Here is a 24,570-nt window from a genome sequence, read left to right as displayed (position 1 = left end):
ACAAGATCAAATTTAGTTAAGTTTATCGTAAATTTCAAACCGAAGAACTAATAAAAAGTAAACACAAACCCCTCCTGTTCAAGAGGAAATGATGTTAATATTTGAAAAGTATCGTCTCTCATGAAAGAAATTTCAACTAGCTTTAAATTAAAAAAATAATATAAATACACACAATACGAAAGAAACACACGCACAAAAGGGTTTATCCAAAAATTACATGCAATAGACCGAATTTTTTTGAAGATAAAATACTTTTAGGCAATTAAATTAGAGGAGGCGTATTGCGCATTGTTATTAGTAACACCAACCTGCGTGAATTCAGAAAAAGTAGTTTCAACTGTAGGAAAGTTGAGCACTAAAATGAGTTCCAGGCTTAGAGACAATTCAATACATGCATTATGTTTTTTACCAGTATTGATTTTTTATTATAGCATTTGTTCCTTCATTTTATATTTATTCACAATACGTCTCATAGTAATACAATTTTGTACAAAATTATGAAATATGGCAGCGAAACAATATGTTTTCAAGCAATTTTTGAGAATTTTCAAATACCGGTATTAATATCGGTATTTTGGTATCACGTTTTAAAAATCTCGAATACCAATATTGAATTTTTGGTCCACTATTGCAATCCCTACCGCGGACTTTTTTTTTTTTTTTAAATTTTGTTCATATGAATTTTTAGTTTCTTCCTTTCCTCCAAGTTTTTTTAGCTTGATAACTGTATCAGTTTTATTCACAGTCATAACATGGCAACACCCCATAACCGTTTTTTCAGCTGATTTCATCAGTGTGATAAATTATCTTTTCTGTCTCAGAACTTCAACTCTAACTCTGTATCTAACCGGTGCAGTTTACTTTTGAGTTTTAGCCGGTAGAGACTAACTGGTATAAAACTAGCTGTACTTGTAGGTCATGTAATGTCTTAATCCCGGTAACGGAAACAGCGTGATACGGAGACATGCTTCGCAGATTCTTGGGAAAAGCTGCAAACAATTCCTTAGTAGAATGCCAAACAACAAAACAAAACTTTAAAGACGAAATGATCTGAAACTTCAGTGAGTAAAGATTTTTAATCTTAATTTCTGGGATATTAATGTGCAGGTAGCATGTATTCGTAGTTTTTGAGTTCATCATTCTATTTTTAAGTATTTCTCGGTGCTCATTTAGATCATACGACTATTATAATGTCGGTTTATCTTGCTGACTTTTTTTGAGGTTTTCAATTTGCGTCGTAGACTGCCGAAAGAAAGTTCTGCTGCCGGGATCCTATATAGTTTTCTCTTTGCATTTATTCATTCGCAATTTATTTGCTGTGAGTAAAATTAGTATAATTTTTGAGCAGTTTCTTTAGTTGATGCTGTTTTTGTTAGTAGAATCAAATTAACTTTGTATGTTTTATAAGAAGATTGTTTTGTCCTTCTAAAGAGAGACAACTTTTTCATATATCGCTCTCATTCACACGTTTTAAAAGTTTAATAAACCTACTGAAGTTTTTTCTAGCAGCTTACTTAGTACCGAAATATCATTATATAACTACACTTATTTTCATTGCATTGTTTAAAGTATTTTATGATATTATTTGATTTATGCATTAGGATATATATTAGACACAATATAAAATTATTTTTACTTACTCTTCCATGCTGTAATCCTGGGATCGTACAATCAGAGCAAGTAACAGGACTCCAAAGAACGTCATGAACGCATGCGATATATTAAACGACATCTTTTATTTGTCTGAAAATATAAATCACAGCCATTTTATAAAAAATAGAAAACCTTAATTTAACCATTTAAACCCAGTTAATGCAAAATATCAAAAATCTACATCCGTGACGAAGTGATAATGTGAAAAAAATAAAAAAAAAAGAGAGAGAAATTATCACCTATATTTTTAAAGAATAATATCTACCATTTATTATTAGAAATATATTTAAATTGTAACTACTAGCACATTCAGGGACCATAAATTATTTTCTTAAAATTTAACGTTTTTGAGAAAAATTGGAAAAAAAATGATGATAATCAACAATTCAGAGACAGCTTGTATTCCACAATAAAAGATAAGCTGTTTTATCACCAAGCAAATTTAAATGTCAGCAGGTAAAGTGTATGAGATTTATTGTTCATACAAAGGATTCAATTGTTGCTTCTCGAAGCCTAATTAGGCCTTTACAACCTCGCAAAATGTTGAACAATTCCTAAAAATTTAAAATTGCAGTATTCAGTCACGAAAATTTTCTGCAAAGAAATCTAGCGTTCCTCTCCGTTCACTACGTCAATTTAATTCATTTTAATGTACTGTAATGATATTATTTCCTTCAAGTTGATTTTTCTCATTTTACATTTTTTTTAATTGTCAGTCTTACATTTTCTTCAAATTTATTTTCCCTGCCAGTCTTACAACTCATATACTCATTGAAAATTGAGTATGAATTCTCATTGAGCGTACTGAATATTCACATTGAAAATTATGCGAAAAAAGTTGTAGAAGAAATGTAATTTCACCAAATAAAATATCTCAGCTCACGCAACTATTTGTTTTAAATCCTCGTTTTGAGTTGCACTACTGTTGTTGACTCTTATATTGATACAATGTAACAAATACAAAAAAAGAAAAAAAAAGAAGGAAAAAAAATGCAGATATAATTTAGAATCACGTGCTTTCGTCTAGTGTTTACGGTTTTCGTTTAACATAATTACGTCAAAATGACGTCAGATGCAGACGAAAACAAGTGACGTATTCTTCGGGGGTAGTCGAACTTCCTGAGGGGGAAGTACGTGGGGTTTCTCGAAAAGCAAATAAACTGAAAGTGTCTAAATAAGCCACTTTCGATTGTCTCTTTCCGTTCTTTCTATTTTTGTTTAAAGGTTTCTGTTTCGAGAGTTGAAACTTTTTTCGTACAACAGTTTCGGAAGCTTGGTTTTTTAAAGTGTCCTTTAATTCCAATTGAAACGTGTAGAATTTAAAGAAGCTTAATCTCCCTTTAAAGTTTTATAGGAGACGCAAAAAAAAAAAAAAAAATAATAATAATAATAATAATGATGATAATAATTTTACGCTCTTGTCTTTTAATTTTTCAAAGGTATAAAGTTTCGTTTAAGTTCGTTGCATGCAATTCGTATTCCATACGTCAGAATGAATGTTACTCTTAAAAATTTGGAGTGATTATACTCTCTCTCTGTCTTTGTCAGTTTCTGAAATAGTTCATGCTTCTTGATTAACTGTGTCTGTAACCTTTCAATAGATAAAAATTCAGTCAAAAGTTACAAATGCTTTTAAAAGTAGAGAACAAACTGCTACGCAACTCGTACTTCATGCGTCAGAATGAATACTTCTTGGAATTTATTGGCATTAATTTATTCAAAAAATGTTTGGGATCAAAAGTTACAAAGAATTTTAAGAGTAAAAAGAAATGTTGTGCAAATTGCGTGCAACTCGTATTTCACATGGTAAATTGAAAACGGTAGAATTCCAATTACCCGAACTCCAACTATCTTAATAGCTAATTTGCCGAATCGATTTCAGAATTTGTGCATAAAAATTAAGGGTAATTGCTCTTACTGCGATTCTCAGAATAATGACTCTGTCGACGCGCATTATTATCCTTCCCTCCGTTAAACTAGTCAGCTTACTTTGACCGAGATGTTCAGCAAGCAATGGCTTTTCTTCAGTATGGAATGTACATAGTACATACTGTACTAGTACAGCACTTGTTTGTACTCTTGGTGCGAAAAGCGTTACCCTTCTATTTAATTAATTAAAAGTCTGTTTTCTCTAAAAATAGTTTTTTTCTCTCATATTCAACGTTCATACAGTGATATATAAATTAGATCTCGTTTTCGAAAAAATCCGATTATTCGGATTTTCAATTATCCGAAGATGGTCCGGCCCCAATTAATTCGGATTATTGGAGCTCTACTGTACCTCTAAAAATTAAAATTTATTGTCATCTCGCTCTTCATTTTTTTTTTTTTTAAGTGATAACTTCTTATGGGAGGGTAAACCGATTTGTGACATAATGCGCGTAACGGCGCAACTCTCGTCTGGCATTCCTTTCGTTCGCGCATACGACAGAAGCGCGAATGGTCGGGGAAATTTTGCTTCTTTACTCTTTGGGTTAGCTTTTAGCTTAAGCTTAAGTGATAGTAGAAAAAGTAATGAAACTAACAAAAGATGGATAATCGTCGCAACATAACGCAATCTCCTAGCGAAAGGTGAGTTTAATAATACAATATAATGCCAATAACATTGTAAACAATATATATTCAACACAGCATTTAATCTTTAAATTTATTTTTAAAACAAAAACATTTTTGCGATTGGTTATACTAAAAATATCTCGCTTCATTTAGAGTTTTGAACTGTAATAAGGAGTACATATTTTAAACGAACTTCATCCCCGCAGACTCCGCAACGCGGGGGTTTGGGACTGCCGAGAAAACAAAAATAATAAATAAGCATTTAATTTGTTCATCACAGAGTAACATCTAAAATGTTTCGTAAGTTTGAGTTTTTTCTGATAAACGAAATATTAAGAAACGACGCGTCATTTAATCGATTGTTAAACGTATTGTGCAATTAAAGCATCAAAATATAAGAGCAGGAGGCGTAGCAGTTTATCGGAATGATATTGATTGCGTAAATATTGTCACTCTAAATATAAGATTTCATGTTAATAACGCTACAAGCTTTAATACGGCTACACAAAACGATATTGGTGAAATGTGTATAGTGGAATGTCTCAATGAAGCAAAGCAACAAATTATTATTGCCAATATATATATATATATATATATATATATATATATATATACCATAAGCCAATTGTTACTTTCATAGGATTAAATAATGATAATTATTTAATCCTATGAAAGTTATCACTTCTACCGAGCGTCCCGTGAAGCGCATTTTTTCTTAAACAGCTTTTTAAAAATTTGTATCGGTCGTATTCGAAATTTTATAGCTCTAAGAAATACGCCTCAGTTTTTAAAATAAACCAAATTTGAAAAAAAAAAATAGTGAAATATATATTTTGGAAACCATAGTCTCTATATATCATTCTCGATGAAGTACTTATTTGGACAGCGACAGCACTCAATGGATCATTTACGCGCTCAGGGTGAAAATTGCCGCCTGTAATGCATTTCCGCAATCCATAATATTATGACACTTTAAAATCAGTCCCCGGACAATATTTTGTGGAAACTTTCACACCAATGTGACTTTGATAGATTTCTGCTCATTTATAGCGAAATTATTCCGTCAGAATCTGGGAATAAACACCACTTTGGTGCTGTTGAGGTTGGAGTAAAATCAATTTTTTCTGCACTTTTTGAACTAGTGAACACTTTTTGAACTTGTGCACTCTTAGAACTCCGAAGTTTCTTTTGTGGTGGAGAATTGAAAAATGAATAAGTGCTAAAAAACATAGTTATTGGAAAAGTAAATAGTTAAAAATGATCCGATTTTTTTTTTTTTTCGTAAAACAAGTTGTATTTGGGAATTGCAAAGTTGGTGTTTGAAAATGATTACAATTATAAAAAGTATACGAAAGTAAAAGTTTCAAGAATATGTAGAAATAAAAATAATTAAGGATATGGGATGATTAAGTAGTTGATAGATGTAACTAAACTATATTTTTAAGACCCCAATCTATCAATTTAAGTAAAAACAATTTTTAAACTAAATTTAAAAAAAATAAGTCTTTCCAATGGTGAATGCCTACGAGTAACGTACTACAACAGCTTTTACAGACTCTATCTGCCATATATCATTACATTACCAAAAAATATTTATGTACATTTTCAACTTGTATTTTTTAATCAAAATAAAAAAGTGTATGTAAAATACAACGTTTACATTTTAAGAAATGTATAATTGTTGCAAAAGAAATATTTTTAATGAATAGAATTTAGCAAAAAAACAATTTTCATAATAGTAAAAAAGCAGTCGAAAGTTTTGTACTATGGATTGAGTAAAGCGACACAACGTGTATAAAGTACAAATAAAGTATTAAAATAGAGTTAAAACTCAGTAAACAGCTGCTTCGGGGCTGTCAAATGCAAGCCCCTTCTTCAGTGCATAAAATAGGTACGAAAAGCTCACGTAATTTAGACCGAACGACAAATGCACGAAAAATGGAAGTAAGCAAAGTAAATGGACATGTAAACCAGAAACAACGTTCGGTCTACATTGTGTGGGCTTTTCGTTCTTCCTTTATGCACTGATGAAGGGGCTTGCATTTGACAGCCCCGAAGCAACTTTTTGCTGAGTTTTTAACTCTGTTTTAATACTTTATTTGTACTTTATACACGTTATATCGTTTTACTCACATTTCATAATGTCTGTTGCAAATGGTAACATGAGTAAAGTTCACTAAAAGAATGAATAAATTAACAAAAAAATAAGTAAATAAACTTTAAAAAAAGATAATTAAGATATAGATAAGCTTTCTTTTTGTTACACTTTTATTTTCTATTAATAACGATCAAAACACCACTTCATTCAACTGCACCAATTTTACTATGCACACATTACTATTTTCTTTTGTATTACTGGAATGAAGAATACGCAGAACCTGAGGCGAACAAATTTGCATGCTTAGTATCGAGAAACGATTCTACAGTTTATACAATTAACGAAGGATTTATTATGATTTTTATAACTCGGGTGAATCGGAAAGAATCCAGGTAAGGATGTCTCGCATTTTTATAGCCCCTTTCGTTTCTCTTTGGACAAAAACATAAATTTATGGTCTTGTTACGCTAAAACCGGAATATAGCTTGTTACTAAACTTCAGGTGTTTGTCGGAATCATGAGATGCATCAGGATTCCTTTTCTCAAACAAACTAATTTATTCGGTTAAGAGCTAAGATTATATCATATTTATTATTCTTTTAAGGTATAGTTAAGCTTTAGTACCGAAAATAGTATTACAAGTAACGAAATATTACTAGTAAAGAAAGAAGTATTGCAGTGAAATCTAGGTGTTTAACAAACTTAACGTAATTATCTGGAACGTTGGATTGCTTTTTTAATAAAGTTTTAGCAGTCCAACAGTAGGAAAAAAGTGGGTACAGCGAAACACGAAAGTTGAATTACATTTTTTATCACTAAAAAACACAGAAATTAAATTCTTTTAAATGACATAATATTTGTCACCGAAGTAGGTATTACAAAAGTAGATCTGAAAAACACTACAAACTCATAAAAACAAGAAAAAAAAATTAAATGAAATGCAATTTTGTCTCTCTGTTCCCCCAGTAAATGAGAACAGAGAGACACATGTTTTTTGAATTAGCCAATTTTGAAGGAATAAAAATTTGCCTGGAAAAAATGAATGATTGTTGCCGTTTGTTTTTGGTATGTGCTGTTGCCTTTGGCAAGGTAAATTTCATGTCGTCTTGACACACAGTAATGACATCTACCGCGCATTCGTATGGGACTGAGATAGAACGATTTAGATGGTTCTGGATTAGTAAAATGTCCTAAAGTGTCAGCTTGCGATGTAACATTAGATAAGGATAGAATGCTTTCACTGTAACCATTGTCTATTACTAGTACAACAGCTTCTCTTCTGTCTGTTTCAAAAAATCTCTAAAATAACTTATCTGACTTTTTGCTAGACATGTTGAAATTTTGAAATAAGAAAAAATATTAATATATGTATCACACTGCAATGAAACAATAAAAATAAATAGAATATAAATAGAAAAGGTTCAATGGAAAAATGAATGGGATATTGAAAAGCAATGAAAATCATAATTTAATTCAAGCATCCTTATTTCGCCTTCGTTGAAAAGGAATGAAAATCATTATTTCATTCAAGAATTTTTTTTTCTTTCCTTTTTTTTTTGTTGTTGTTGTTGTTGATGTAATGCTTTCAAACTTATTTTACTATTATTTGCATCAGCAAACCAGTTATAATTAAATGTAATTCAATGTACAGGGTGTTTCAAAATGAATAGCGGGGTTTTAACATATTATAATATTTATTACACCAAACTTACAGCCGCAAGTGGTATATAAAATAAAAGAGAAACTCAAACAGTTTTACATAATAGCCTACAAGTGTTCAATGTGAGCACCATTCGTCACTCGGCACACGTCAAGACGATATGCGAGCTTTTCCCAAACTTCGATGAGTGTCTCATTAGTAACTGCTGTAACAGCTGTTTCAATCATGTTCCTTAATTCGGGAAGGTCGGCTGGCAGTGGAGGCACATACACACAGTCCTTAATAAACCCCCAAAGATAGAAATCACACGGCGTTAGGTCGGGTGACCGTGGAGGCCATGGGAAACAAGCCCTGTTATTAGGTCCCTTACGGCCGATCCAGGGTACAGTTAGGGTAAGCCAATCGCGTACCTCATTATGCCAGTGAAGCGGTGCACCATCTTGGTGAAAGATGAAGTTTTCTGTAAAACATAAAACGCTTTCTGTTCTTTAGTCGCAATCTTTGCTACAAGCGCTTTCTAGCGGATTGCAGCAGAAACATTCCACAAGCATGCGCACTGATGCCAACAAACAAAACTGTTTGAGTTTCTCTTTCATTTGATATATCACTTGTGGCTGTAAATTTGGTGTAATAAATATAATAACATGTTAAAACCCCGCTATTCATTTTGAAACACCCTGTACAATTTCTCCACCTTTAGTATAAAACTGCTATGAGAGCAGTGAGCAACAAATTAATGGTGTCTCACTTTCCCTGGCTCACTGTCCCTCATTACAAAATATAGACTCAATGGCTGCCATTCTCAGACAAATAAATAAATAAATAAATAATAATAATAATAATAATAATAATAATATTAATAATAATAATAATAATAATAATAATAATAATAATAATAATAATAATAATAATAATAACATCATTCTAGTTCTAAAATGAACGCTAGTAATATAGGCTAATGTACGATTAATAACACCAGTCTGTAAAATTTATCCAACAGTTTAGAAACAGTGCAACAAATAATGGGGATAATTTTGCTTCGATAGGTTCAAACTATAACGCCATAGCTACTTTTTTACATGGTACTTGACCTGAATTTTCAAAAATGCTACCAGGCTGGAAATATTCGAACAGAAAATATATTGTTGTTGTCTCACCATACCTACTTCTTCCTTACTACTAATCGTTCTCACATTCAATCAGAGTTTAAAAAAAAATACATAAGTGTTAGAATAGTTACCAGTTATAATACTAATACAAGAAAATAACAGGTACTGATTTAAACTTAGTCTATGGCACTCATATGTTCTTGAATACATACTTTAAAACTCACATATACTTTCATTACTAATACTTAAATATATTCTTTAAAGCTCCTATATACTTTTTAAACGTAGTCTTTAGTACTCATATGGAACTGAGTCTATGGTACGCATTTAAATTTAGTTAAATTTATATTTAAAAAAAACTTAATTTTGGTATTTTCGCATCTATTGAATTACAAAAAATAATATGATTTAGCTTTCCTAATAACTAAAAGGCTAATGTTTTTAAGGAAAAAAATGTATAATTTAAAATGAATTTTAAACGTTGAAAAGAAACATTTACAAAAGATTTGTAATAACCACGGAAATAAAACCAAAGGCAGTTAAGAATTTTAAAGTGAATTGTTCTCTTAGTTACGGTAAAGCAAAGTTCTTGTTAAATTGATATATTATGAGAATAGTTATATAGTGGTCATAAACGCACTAAATTCATCAAATAATTAAGGTTTTCACAAAAAAAAGTTGCAGATAAAAATGAACGAAATAGCCCAAAGCAAAGCCATCTTTTTTGCTATCACATAAATCAAATAGTTCCTCGTAAATCCGAATTCTGTCTGCATTACTTGCTCATAAAAAGATAATCATAAAGCAAAATATTTCGAAGTTGAATTATAGTTTTGTTTTTTATTTCTCCCAAGCGATCTTAGTTCAAATTCAAGAGAAATTTTAAGTCATGGAAAGTAATTTACCAAGGAACATTAAAGCTATCTTTTTTGGGAGACTGAGGTTCAGAACGAAGTTTTTTCCTCAACCAACAGATCGAAATCTGTTTTACGATCATAAGTTTATCCATTAAAATTTCAATAAAATACTTCAAAATAAATGCATTTTGTATGATCATTTGAAGTAGAATGTTTAGAAACATTTAAGAAAAAAACAAAACTTTTTATGCATAAAATTGCTCCTACGTATTCGGTAACAGCAATCGTATAAAAGATTTTGTCTAAGGTTACCAAAAACCAGATGTTGGAGATTAAAAAAAATTGAGAGCGATTATAAAAGTTATCGACTCGTATTCAAACAAGAAACTAAATATATCGTTAAGTCTATGGTTGGTTTTCAGAAATTGTCTATTAAAAGTCAATTTTGACGATTGATGTTTATGACTCATCTATGAATTTCACATCAATAATAATAAAAAAAAAACTGGTTAATTCATTTTAAAAAAATAATGCATACCTGTGTTAGTTTGACCACTAACATATAAAAATATTTAACGTTACGCATTTTCCCCAATTAGCTGTTTCAAAACTCCGGAACCAAATTTCACGGATATTCGCATAAAATTTTAGATTTTTAGATTGGTTACAAATTGGAAGTTAAAATTACTGTTAATATTAAAGTTGAGGTTCATTTTAGTATGAATATTCCACCTTGAAAATAAACTTATTTATGACAGCAGAGTATTCCTTATCAATGTCACATTTCATGCGTGTATAGTAATGTTCATGCGAGCATAAATAGCTTTCAAAAAATTCAGTGTCTCGGATCACATCTTAATTATATTTTCTCCCCAAATCTGTGTAAGAAACATAAGGTGCTCTTGCCTAAAATTTTTAATTTCAAAAATGAACGTTGAACCTCATCCTTTAAATTAGAAATGATTCTAGATTTTAGCTTTTTAATCAGCTTTGTTTGACTTAAGAAAACCTAATGAAAACGCAATGTATGATGCTATTCTTTTTCTAAACACTATATTTCAGAAATTGAACTTAATTAAGACTAGGATCACACATCTGTCTAGCTTAAATTTTGTACTTTAGTATTTTTTCTTAAACACTTCTTAGATGATTAAGTGGGCGTTTGTAATCAAGATGTGTAGTAGAAAAAGTTTTTGGCAGTATCAAATCTACTGAGATTGAATGCACTGTTTACTATTTGTTCTGAGTTTATTTTAGAATCCACTTCATTGTCCTCGTAAGTTTGTAACAGTTTGAATATCACAACGACGATAAGTTCTTTTATTGCCCCACATTGCTTTTGTAATGTTCCTAAATTCCAAGCTGCCTCGTCGACCATTTCTTCATACTGTACCTGTTTATATTACAATAAATATTCTTCACTCCTTGTAGTGAATCTTCTTAGAATTATTGTTAAATGCATAATATTTAAAAAAAAAAACATTTTACATTGCCTCATTTTCTTTTATTTTCAGTTATTAAAGCTGTTTTGTATCACTTTTATGTTTCTTACATATGCTAGTTTGTATATTTACAGTAAACAATTTGTCTATTCTTTTAAAGGCCATCTAGACTAATTTTAACCTAATTTTTGAAGCTGAAGCAGAAATGATATATAATGTTTTACATCACTTTTATGTTTGGTACGTATATTTGGTGTTTGTATATTTACAGTAAACAATATGACCATTCTTTTAAAGGCAATCTAGACTCATTTAAACCTAATCTTAAAAGCTGAAGCAGAAACGATCAATAAATGTGTGTGCAACCCCAAATCTGCTACGAATAAGAGCTAGCAGTCGCCATTCACTACGTGGCAACTATTTCCACAAAATCCATAAATTCCATAATGTAATGGCAATTAAATTGGGGCTGAAAATTTATTTTGCTCAACCAAATTTTTCGTTCTCTTAGTATTTGTTGAAACGGGATTTCACTACTGTTACTAAAAGCTACTCAAAATCAGAAACAAAAAATAAGTACCATGACACTAACATATTGCTAGCAATGTAAAGTATACGAATGCTATTCAACTGAAGCGACTATTGTTGTAAACTCCGGGTCAATTTAAATTTATAATCGCTTTCTTAACTGATTTATAGTTACATATGATTTTATCTATTATTTTTACACGGGTATGAAATATTGTGCCTAGAAATATAGCCAATACTGTTTAAAGATAGTTTTTTTTTTTTTTTTTTTTTTGAAGTTTTTTTGCTCACAACGTCACCTGTTCCACTATGATATGGTTTCAAATATGCATAGATATTTCTGAAAAATACACCAACTTGATTTTTTTTGTTTCTTGCTCTCAACCGTGTCATGATTTCAATTTACACTCCATTGTTGGTTGCTCTTGCGCTCCATAAAATTTCTCCATAAAATTGCACGGAAGAAAAACTTACACTTAAATCAAAATTTCTCAAACTCTGACGGTTATAAATGTACTTGAGGAATGTGTTTCAAAAGTTTGAACGTGATGTATGCACATTATGCAGTTCTGGGACTTTTGACGCAAACATTGAAAAATTAGATTTATTATTTGTAATATTCCTTATGAGGTTCTTGGAAATCGTTTTTGCAAAACCTGATCTCACATTTATGGAATGTTGAATGAAATCTAAAAATTATGAAATTTACAACTCATATTCAAATTTTAGCAAATTTATGTGACGAAAAAAAAGAAATAAATTACCGATTCAACTTTCGTAGCAGCTTTTCCGTAAATTTATTTATTTTTAATCTGTATTGATAAAAGTCAATAAAATAAGCTCAAAACATGGCACCGTCCTATTTAATAAAAATTTAAATTTCAGTTGCGATAACAAGATCAAGCCTAAGAAACATTAAGATCAACTCCCAGTCTTTGGAACTAAAAAAACATGAATTTAAAAACAAAAACAAAAAAAATGTATGATTCAAAATAAAAAGAAAGAACCATAATTCATAACAAACACAACAAAATCACAATGACTAACAATTACTCTCGATTACACAATAAAAATGTTGAAAAAATAGAAACTTGCTTTTCTGTTTTTAACATTTTAGAGGTCCGAGAACCAAAAACGATGCTTTAATATTATTCATATGTAAACAGGAAAACAATGCTACTTGTTCTGTAAATTCTAATTCTATTATTTTCAAATTCTTTCTTATAAAAAAACAGTAAATACTTTTAATAACTCCTGTTGCTTTTCAAGCATAATTCCACTTTTACTGTGGTTTAATTGCTTTGCACCAGTAAAATAAAAGCTTCTTCTATGAGCCTGTGGCACCTTTTGCTTTTGTCACTTGTAACTAACACGATCAAGATTTAAAAAGCAATTTTGAGTGCGTAATATTGAGTTAATGAACAGAGTGCTCCAAAAGTGGGAGTACTCTCTTTTATTTGCAACGTTATGGCAGTTACACGTGAATGTTTGTTGCATACTGTTACCTGGAAGTCTTAAGAGTCACAATCATAGGTAAAACACCATCCACATCGCAACACAAGTGAAATTTGCTCCAAGTTCTCGCAGATATTTTGCGGTAAAATATCCCTTATCTCCAAAACTCTGCAAAACATTTGCAAATTTCGCCATTGTTACGACGTGGATGGTGTTTTGCCGATGTTTATGACGATTAAAACTTCAAGGTAATGTGTATTACGAATATTCTGTTATATATGACGCAATGTTGAAATGAAATGGAGGGGAGGTACGCTTACTTTCAAACCACAATGTACTCTTTCTTTCTTTTTTTTTTTGCTGAAAAATTGTTTATTAGGCTGGGTATTAGTTACTCTATTCTTACTTAATAATACATATGAGGCAGTGAGAAGCAAAGGGCCGACAAAATTAAAAATTTGGAGATAACGAGTACAAAGGGCATGAGACCCCCCCTCCCCCTTTGCTTTGGTGTTGAAGATAGTACCAAAAGCCCTAGTAGGTGCTGCTATGCATCATAATTTAGAAAAAAAATAATGAAAGCCTACCTAGGACCTGAACTTTCATTAAGTTTTATTCAAAAATTTTAAAAGTTCATTTAAATCCTTCTGCCCCTCCCTGTTTAATATTATAATTGAATAGTTGCGTTCTATTATTCTGTTAATTACTGCGTCAGTTGAATGTATATATTCTAAAATAAATCTGCTAAAATATTTAAATCTTGACATTTTTTAGAGAAGGAGCCAAAACTTGTCTCGGGATTTTCATTAAAAAAAAAAACAAACATTATTCAGACAACATCTTTCTGAAATAAAAGACAATCACTATTTCTGAACAAAATCCTACAAAACACTTAAAAATAAATTTCTGAAAAATATACATAACTCAATCGTTTGCTTTCGCAACCATCATTATATTTCAAAGTCCTTTTCACCCGTCGGGGGAAATTTCGATTCTCATTTATATTTCACTATTTAATAATATTTTCCTGTTTGACTTTCTAGCTATGGGAAAATTTCTCAGTAAATGCTTGGAAAATAGTGCTTCAAAGTCTTATAAATAAATCATTTGTTTGCCTCGCAAAGTTTTAAAAGAGCATGTTTGAAGCTTCTACTTGTGTGCAAAAGGTTATGTTGATTTTAAATTCTGCTTATATCTTTGAAGAAGGCAAGACAGTAAAAGTGGAATTATGCTTGAAAAAAAAACAGGAGCTATTAAAAGTATTTACCGTTTTCTATAAGAAAGAATTTGAAAATAATAGAATTAGAATTTACAGAATACGTAGCATTGTTTTCCCTGTTTACATATGATCAATATTAAAGCAACGTTTTTCGAATAAGGTGAAACGAAAGAAATGATCAAGGAGGCCAATATGATTTACTCCTTGATTTACATTTTGCCATTTGAACTTCTAAACGACTGATTAAATCAGATGTACTCAAAAAGCTTTCATAAAGTAGAGTAAAACATTTATCACACTAAATTAAACAGTAATTGTTGTAGTATGCACGAAATACTCTATTTGATTTGACCCCAAAACAAAGTGTACTGATTTATTAAAGGATAAACTGGTAATGTAACTTTTTTTATGTATTATCTTTACTAATAATAAAGCTCAAAGCCTCTCTGTCTGTAGGATGTCTGGATCTCTGTGGCGCGCATAGCGCCTAGACCGTTCGGCCGATATTCATGAAATTCGGCACAAAGTTAGTTTGTAGCATGGGGTGTGCATCTCGAAGCGATTTTTGAAAATTCGATGTGGTTCTTTTTCTATTTCAATTTTAAGAACATTTTCCGGAGCAAAATTATCATAAGATGGACGAGTAAATTACGAAATTATCATGACGTGGAATAGGAGAGCGAATGAACATAGCCGATTGGCGAGAAATTCGTCATCCATTATTTGTAAATATACAGGCGAGCCAAATGACCTTTTAATTTCCAACTACGGGCAAAGCCGTGCAGGTACCTCTAATAATATATACATATCCGGCTGATGCTAAACAAATATCTTTATATTCATTTTATTCATCAAATTTTGTCTCTTCAATTTTCGATTGACAACTATCATTAACATATGAGACAGTGAGAAGTAAAGGGATGTAAGTGGACATTTTCAAGTTTTGAGTAAAACGCCATCCTAGGTAGGCTTTCATTGAATTTTTCTTTTCTAAATCATGCTGTATAGCAGCACCTTCCAGGGTTACTAGTACTATCTCTTGCCCCAAGACAGAGGAGAGGTTCACCTACCATGTGTACTGGTTATCTCCATATTTTTTAATTTTGCCACTTACATCCCTTTGCTTCTCACTGCCTCATATGTAGATAAAAGAATTGCCCATGATATTTTGTAAGAAGATTACCAAGGGATTTATAAAACCAATATGAAACTTTAAAATGGTTGTTTGGTTCGATGACTGTCACATTTTATGATTCAAATTACGAACACAATCAAAGCATAATCTACATCCCAATGATATCTGCTACCTGTTACTGTACGGTAACCGATATCATACCTTATTTAGACAATCATTGTGGGAAGATAAGGAAAATGAATTGACATAATTGTTTAACATTATTTAGGCAGTTAGATTTGACCACGACCTGTCGTTTTAAATTCGCCATATTCGATTAATGTCATTCAAATGAACACCGTAGCACTACTGTAGTGTTTATTTTATTACCTTAAGTCACCTTAAGAATTACGAAAACTAGCACATAACACAGCGTATAATATGACTATGATACACACAAAGTATCGTATTCATGCGAATTAAAAATTTAATTGAAATGGGCAAAGCTTTTTTTCTTTAACGAAAAAGAAAACTTTTAGAAAACTTTGGCTGGTTTGATTAGGTAATAGTAATAAGTAAATGTGTGCAGGTAATGCCAATACAGTCTTGTCGATACAGGATTGAAAACGTGTATACTACATGGAAAAAAATGGTTGATAACAGGCGAAATTATACATTCGATTTAAAAGAAAAATTTAGCAAAAATGCATTTGTTTGAAGGAAAACTACAAAACTTTCCGGACTAACAAACATTTAAATGTAAAAACTGCATAATCTTATAATATAGTAAAATTTAACATTCTTTATACATTAAAATAGAGTCTTCAACTCTTGAAATAGAAAATTTACTGAAGTGCCAAAATAACTGGTGCGTTGCAAATAACAGAGGTATGGAACCAGTCACATTATCTGAAGCAATCAGCAGTTGGTATATCAGACGACAAGTGTCCAGAAAAATGTCTAGATTGGGTACACAATGACAGGCATTGACGCAGGCCATGATTTAAATGCATTTGAACGCGGTATTATAGTTGACCAACGAGAAACGGGTTATGGCATCTCCGCGGTTTCGATAAAATTCAAATTTTCTCCTATGACTATTTCCGAGTGTACCCTGATTATAAGGAATCCAGAAAACACACAGAATCAGTCATCACTGTGACCGGTAAAAGATTTAGAAAGAGTGTGACCAAAGAAGGCTGATGAGAATCATTAAACGTGGCAAGCAAGCAGCCTTCCACCAAATTACTGCAGATTTCAAACCTGGAGCATCAAAAGGTGCACCTTTATTGGACTGTTGACGACTGAAAACACGTTGCCTAGTTTGACGAGTCTCGTTTCCAACTGCATCAGGCATATGAACTTGCACGGGTACAGATTCAACGTCATGAATCCATGGACTTTTCATGCCATCAAGGGACTGTTCAAAATGTAGGAGGCTTTGTCTAGTATGGGACGATGTCAGTTGAAGTAATGTCGGAACCCTGAAACGTCTAGATAATAATTTAATCGGTAGCAAATACCAACTAATATCCGATAATATCCGACTAAATATACCAGGTGCAATCCGACTGACACGGATAATTCAGGGCCTGCATGATTACTCAGACATTAGTAGAGCCCATGCCATTGTCGTGTTAAAGATTTCTATGTGAATATGGGAGCATAATACACAACAATAAGAAATATACCAGTTATTTTAGCTCTTCAGTGTATGTATTTCCTATTTTTATACATAGGTTAAAAGTGGGAGAGACGCCATATGAGGAGAGAGGCCATACCTTCAAAAAATCAGTAATTAAGAAAGAGATGGCTGTATTTCTCACTTTTTATTTACTCACAGACACTTCCTTCTTAGCGAGTCAGATGTTGTTCGACTGCGTTTGAGTGTAACGTGTGTATGAAGAGAAAATTATTTTAGTACGAGCATTTTTCGTCGAAAATTTTGAGTCGCTGCGGTTTCAGTAAGTGTTAAATGTAAAACAAACACACCGTAAGGAAAGAACTGGTTTTAATGTTTGATTTAGCGTGTTATTAACAGATTTCAATTACCTTTTGCAATATATGATAATACTTACGCGCTTTATACCTATGTGGTATCTCTCTCAGGTAATGAGGAGAGATGTCAAACTGTTCAAACGTGTAAATTAAGAGTTATTTTGTTTATCAATTTTTTGTTTCTACAAAGCAAAGAAAATACGCGAGAAGGCATACGGTAATTTGGGGGCAGTAGAGTGAAGATAAATTGTTCAGAAACCACTAAAAAGATTCTTCAGAAGTCTTATCCAACCCCAAAACTACCTAGCTAGACAGTTAAGCGAAAACAAGTTGCTTGTGTGCGCGAAATGTAGGAAAAATTATTATATAGCTAAAAAAAACAACTGACTGGATTAAATGTTCCTTACGCCAAAAATGGCTGCATGAGGCATGTACAATGTACGCACCGCATTGTAATAACTATGATAGGAAATAATCCGCAAAAAATTCAAAAACAAGGAATAATAACACCTATGGCATCTCTCCCACACGTAATGGGAGAGATAGCTTGCTGTCAATTTACAATTTTTATTGAGCAATCACGATTGCTTATTGCTTTCATTTGACTGTTTTGATGTCCTATCATTTTTCTTTCCCACCGCCACCCTCCGCACCATCACCGCCGACCGGCTCCTCACGATGCTGCTCATATAGCGAAAGCCGTCTCCAGGTTGCATCCATATCCTACACACACGCGCAAACATACACAACTACACACACACACACACAAGCACACAAACACATACACACACACGCATACATACAGACACCTACACACACACCTACACACAACTACCCACACACTCATGCCTGCACACAGACACAAACACATATGCCTACACACACACTCATACCTGCATACAAACACATACACACACACATACTCGTGATTGCGAAAAACATAATTTGAATTCCAGATGTCATAATTCAAATTAATTTTTATTTATTTTTTATTTTTTATGTTTTATTCAAGTCTAAAGCTCTTTAATGGTAATTTTAATACTTAATAACATTGTGACTTTAAAATAAAACATACAGGCTTGATTTATATTGCATTTTGAATTTTTTATCTAATTTCTGCAAAAAATATGGTGTCTCTCCCACTTTTACACCATTCATAAATATGCTTAAGAAACTAGTTAAGAATCAGTATAAAATGGTATATATTGCAAGTGATAATTTTAGCATTTAAGACGTATGTTTGTAGAACATAGTTATACTCTCCTTCCATTAATTTATTCGTAAAAGATTTTGAAGACGAGAAGTCGCCAAAAGAAAAAAAAAACTAATGTACACTGCTAGTATTCTGTTCACTTTTTTTCTTTCCATATTTTTCAAGTAAAGGATTCAAAAAGGGAATAATTTCGTTGAACTTGCGAATTTAGTTACTTATTTCATGTCATGAATCTAACTTTTGCCCTTGCGTTTGCTCACATGACACTGCCTTCATTTCCTTCACTTGGGTTTGGAAAAAGATCTTTCCATTCTACAACGACTAAGAACCAAGCTTTATTACTATAAAAACATTAAGAAAAAATTATCCATGAAACTTTTGCATTAGCAAAAGAGATTTCACTGAACTTCAACGCTGAAGGCGCCTTTTTAACGATTTTCCCAAAAGAAGAGTTGAAATAGAAATGAGATTTGTAAAATATAGAGATTTTCTCTGTCATTTAATTTAAAAATATCTTCCACGTTTCTTAAACGTTCTCAGAAAAAACCTTCAGCTTTAACCTTTGAATGTAATGTTATGTAGAAATGCGAGACTTCTATTCAATACCGCGGTTTCAAGTTCCAAATTGAGTTTTCTGAATCGATTTACGACGAATTTAAGTTTATTCAAAATGCACGCCGCGGAAGCCTGAGTTGAATGGGTTTCGATTGATACTTCCGGCATTTTCTTTGGGATTTATGTTTTATTAGAGATTAGTGGTACCTGCACGGCTTTGCTCGTAATAGAAAACTAAAAGGTCTTTCGGTTCGCCTGTATATTTACAAATAATGTATCGTGAATTTTCTCGCCAATTGGTTTGTGCTCATGTTACGGTTCCACGTTATGATAATTTCGTAATTTACTCGTCATCTTATGATAATTTTGTTCTTAAAATTGGAATAGAAAAAGCACCACACCGAATTTTCGAAAAATCGCTTCGAGGTGCACAGCGCCGTGCTCCAAACTAACTTTGTGCAAAATTTCATGAAAATTGGCAGAACGGTTCAGGTGCTATGCGCGTCACAGAGATCCTGACAGACAGAGATACGGACAGAGAGAGATCCTGACAGACACAGAGACTTTCAGCTTTGTTATTAATAAAGATACATTCAAAATCCCCCCCCCCCCCAAGTTCGTAAAAAGGAGTACACTTTCATCATTTTTCTCAGAATAGTCCAATGACTAAGACTAAGTTTAGAAAGTATGAAAACGTCAAAATGGCTTGAAATCTATCGTTTAAAATATTTTAAAAATTAAAGACGTCAAAAACATTTGTTTTAAACATAGCTAACACGTTAGTTTTAGCATTAAAACTTATAAATAAGTAAATAAATAAATGAGTTCTCTTTAATTTATCACAAGATAAATAATGCACGAGGAAAGAGGGGAAATTCTGCATTGGGCAGATAAACGGTAGTACATTGAAACCCCGATTTTACGCCCCTGAATGTACGTTTTTCTTGCATTTAACGTTTTTCATTGGGTCCCATCATCAATTTTGCTGCTACTATGTTCCCATGTTTTACGTTTTTCCATATTTTACGTTTTTTTACCCAGTCCCTTGAGAAACGTTAAATCGGGGTTTCACTGCCTCTACAGAAATGAGTTTTTGAAATATTTGAAGGAACGCGTTTTGATTTCCATACAAACGAAAGGGAAATGTTGGAATTAGACGTTGTTTTCCTGCTTTTTTTTTTACTTCCTTTTACAAAAAAGGAAATATTGTATTCGCGAAAAAAAATTCACTGAAAATTTGGTCTTCATTTCCATTTTGCTCACCCCCGCATTGATGTTGACTTTTTATTGAGCAATCACGATTGCTTATTGTTCTCACTTGACAGTTCTTGATGTTCCGGTTCCTTTTTCAGCTTGGACCAGGCCTGCAGCACCACCGTCCACCGGCGGCGGCGCGGCTGGTCCAGAGCACAGTCCCCCGGAATCCATACTTTTGCTGGGCGGTGGCGTCCATGTCCTACACACGCATGCTCATACACAGTCGCTTACGCGCGCACGCCTTTACACACATACACACGCCTACGTGCACACACGTAAGCCTACACACACACGCACACAACTGTATACACGTAAGCACCCAGGAGGAGGGACATGCTTGGGAGGAGGAGCCATTTCTAGAAACAATAACTCTAACCAGTAGAGTTTTGTCGCAACTCGTGATTGCGAAAAACATAATTTGAATTCAAAGTTTCGGAATTCAAATTAGAGTTATTTTATTTTATTTTACTTTTTTTCAACCCGACCACACGCGGATAAATGCCTAAGGAAGTATAAAAATCCGAAGTATCCATTTTGACATTCCCCCAGCTAATTACAATGACGTTTCTCGTGACGTCCGTATGTACGTATGCATGTATGTGCGGATGTGCGTATGTATGTCGCGTAACTCAAGAACGGTATGTCCTAGAAAGTTGAAATTTGGTACGTAGACTCCTAGTGGGATCTAGTTGTGCACCTTCCCTTTTGGTTGCATTCCGGTGTTTCTAAAGGAGTCTTTTGCCCCTTTTTGGGGGGAAATCATTGTTGATTTCGATGTATACTAAAGTGGTGTTATAATTTGGCGGACACTTGGCGATATATCGCCATTCTTTTGGTCGCCAGGTTTTTTCGCCAACTTGGGGACAAATTTGGCGATTTTTTTTTTTTAAATCTGGTTTCAATTTGGCCACTGTTGGTGATATTTAGAGAATAAAATATTGAATCACATTAAAATTACCAATAATGGGAAAATGACATTAAATTGGAGTAAAAGGAAATCATATGAGGCACACATCACCTCGTTTAATAAAGTTTTAGCAGTTCAACAGTAGGAAAAGAGTAGGTACAGTGAAACACGAAAATTGAATTACATTTTTTATCATTAAAAAACACAGAAATTAAATTCTTTTAAACGTCATAATATTTTTCACTGAAGTAGGTATTACAAAAATGGGTCTGAAAAACACTACAAACTCACAAAAACAAGAAAATAAAATTAAAGCGAAATTCAATTTTGTTTCACTGTTCCCCCACTAAGTGAGAACAGAGAGACACATGTTTTTTGAACTAGCCAATTTTGAAGGAATCTAAATTTGCCTGGAAAAAATGAATGATTGTTGCCGTTTGTTTTTGGTGTGAGCTGTCGCCTTTGGCAAGGTAAATTTCATGTCGTCTTGACACACAGTAGTGACATCTACCGCTTATTTGTATGGGACTGAGATAGAATGATTTAAATGATTCTAGATTAATAAAATGACCTAAAGTGTCAGATTGCGATGTAGCATTAGATAAGGATTGAATGCTTTCACTGTAACCATTGTCTATTACTCGTACAACAGGTTCTCTTCTGTCTGTTTCAGAAAATTTCAAATGTATACTGAAGTGGTGTTATAATTTGGCGGACACTTGGCGATATATCGTCAGTCTTGTGGTCGCCAAGTTTTGTCGCCAACTTAGCGACAAGTTTAGCTGTTTTTTTTAAATCTGGTTTCAATTTGGCCACTGGTGGTGATATTTAGAGAGTAAACTATTAAATCAAATTAAAATTGCCAATAATGGGAAAATGACATTAAAATAGGAGTAAAAGGAAGCCATTTGATGCACACATCAGAGAAAACCAAATAAGCAATCTTGTAAAATAAAGCTTTCGTACAATAGATTAAAAAAAATGCAAAAAAATAAATAAATAAATAAAATGATGAAAAATGAAAAATTTGCAGTTTCTAGCTTTTATCTTTCCACAGCAAAATTACATTTTAATTGACGCACCGATTGTTACACAAACACCCTGCAATGACTTCGAAAATGCTAAATCCTTGTTTAATTGCAACCACGTTATGAATAACATATATTTCTGTATAATGCAATGAAAATTTTAAGATTTTCAGAGAACCATTGCGTAAATAATATTGTTCGTCTCAGTAACGGACACATCTTATGACACAAGCCTTGAGCAACAAAATATAACTTAAATATTTTCTCCAGCTATGACTCCTGGAACGTTAAGGCCTTCGACTCCACCTCTGACTCCGACTACTTTGCTTCAAGACGAATTCGAATCCGACTTCAACTCTAACTCCGCAATCCTTGCAGAGTTGATGACTCGGAGAGGAAATGACTGACTCCACTGACCTGCTTTTAACTTTTTTTCCAATAATAAAGCTCAAAGATTGTCTGAAAATTTTGATTTCTGTCGGGATATCTGTCCGGATCTCTGACGGGATATCTGTCCGAATCTCTGTCTGGATCGCTGTGACGCGCAAAGCGCCTGAACTGGTTAGCCGATTTTCATGAAATTTGGTGCAAAATTAGTTTGTAGCATAAGGGTGTGCACCTCGAAGTGATTTTTCGAAAATTCGATTTTGTTCAGTTTCTATTTCAATTTTAAAAACATTTTACCGAGCAAATTATCATAACATGAACAAGTAAATTACAATGACGTGAACGAGCAGCAAATTAACCATAAAGTGAACGAGCAAATTACCATAACAAGGGCGAGCCAATTAACACAGCAAATTGGCGAGAAGTTTATCATCCATTATTTGTAAATATTCAGGCGAACCAAATGACTTTTTATTTTTTTTACTACGGGCAAAGCCGTGTGGGTACCGCTAGTAAACTAACAAAATCAAGAATTTTAGCATATAAGATAACTGAAAATTTTGACAGCAAATAATCTTGCGAGATTTTATTTATTTAGAGTCCTTAATTTATTATGAGTTACAGTTATGACTATCTCAGTTTTGTTGCAAAAGTATTTCATTTTTGATATTTTTATAATATTAAAAGAGCTTATTCGGTGCAAACCAGCAAAATAAAACATTTCAGTAGTTTTGAAAATAGTTTAATAAAAGCTGTAAAATAGCTCCTTACATTTCGTAAATTTTAAACTTCGTTCCTTTTCCATTTTCACTGAAAACATTTAAAGTGAGTTTCGCCTTTATCAATGGCATCACTACTACTCTTTTAAATCGGGGGGGGGGGGGGATAAGTTGAATACCTAAGCAAAACGAAAACATCTTAAAACGTTTTGTCGGTTTTATTTTAGAAACAAATCTCGAACATTTTAAATGTTACATGATTTTTTTGACATCAATATAGGTCAAGAAAAATGTCTCCTAATGTTTTTATATTATTTTTACTCGAGTATTAGATAATATACTAACGGCATTATGTAAAATACTGGTTCTAAACTTTTTCTTAACTAAACCTATTTTATTCTCAAGTAGACTTCATTATTATTTTTTAAGGGTTGTCTCTCCTTTGTTAAAGTGTGTTCAAACATCCCAACAGTAGCAGAATCTTTTGAGAAAAGTACAACTTTAAAAAGTTAAGCCAGGAAAGAGTTAAAACCAAAAAGCGTTTTATCGAAATCTTTTACATTGCGTAAAAAAGAAGCTAAAAAGAGTACCCAGCAACGAACGACAATCATAGAAACGTGATATCGAAATCTTTTACATTGCGTAAAAAAGTAGCTAAAAAGAGTACCCAGCAACGAACGACAATCATAGAAACGTGATAATTTTAAGGTTTTAAAGATATTTAAGGATCAAAAACCTTTAATTATTAAACAGAGAATTTGAATCTAATTCATTTTGTTATAAATTTACATGAACCTTTAATTAACTCAAGCTGC

General features: G+C 32.4%; 1 protein-coding gene across 3 annotated transcripts in view; it reads right to left on the bottom strand.

Moving 5' to 3' along the window:
- LOC129225578 (uncharacterized) overlaps positions 1-24,570 on the bottom strand; it is a 120,480-nt gene that overhangs the window by 24,334 nt on the left and 71,576 nt on the right. For all 3 annotated transcript variants that reach the window (XM_054860029.1, XM_054860030.1, XM_054860028.1), the window contains exon 2: positions 1,641-1,743. In XM_054860029.1, coding sequence (XP_054716004.1) covers positions 1,641-1,732 — 92 coding nt within the window. In that variant the 5' untranslated portion in view covers positions 1,733-1,743. The remainder of the gene's footprint in view (positions 1-1,640; positions 1,744-24,570) is intronic.

Source organism: Uloborus diversus, chromosome 7 (genome assembly GCF_026930045.1).
Source record: "Uloborus diversus isolate 005 chromosome 7, Udiv.v.3.1, whole genome shotgun sequence".
Lineage (NCBI taxonomy): Eukaryota > Metazoa > Arthropoda > Arachnida > Araneae > Uloboridae > Uloborus > Uloborus diversus.
This window is presented reverse-complemented; position numbering and strand designations above follow the sequence as displayed.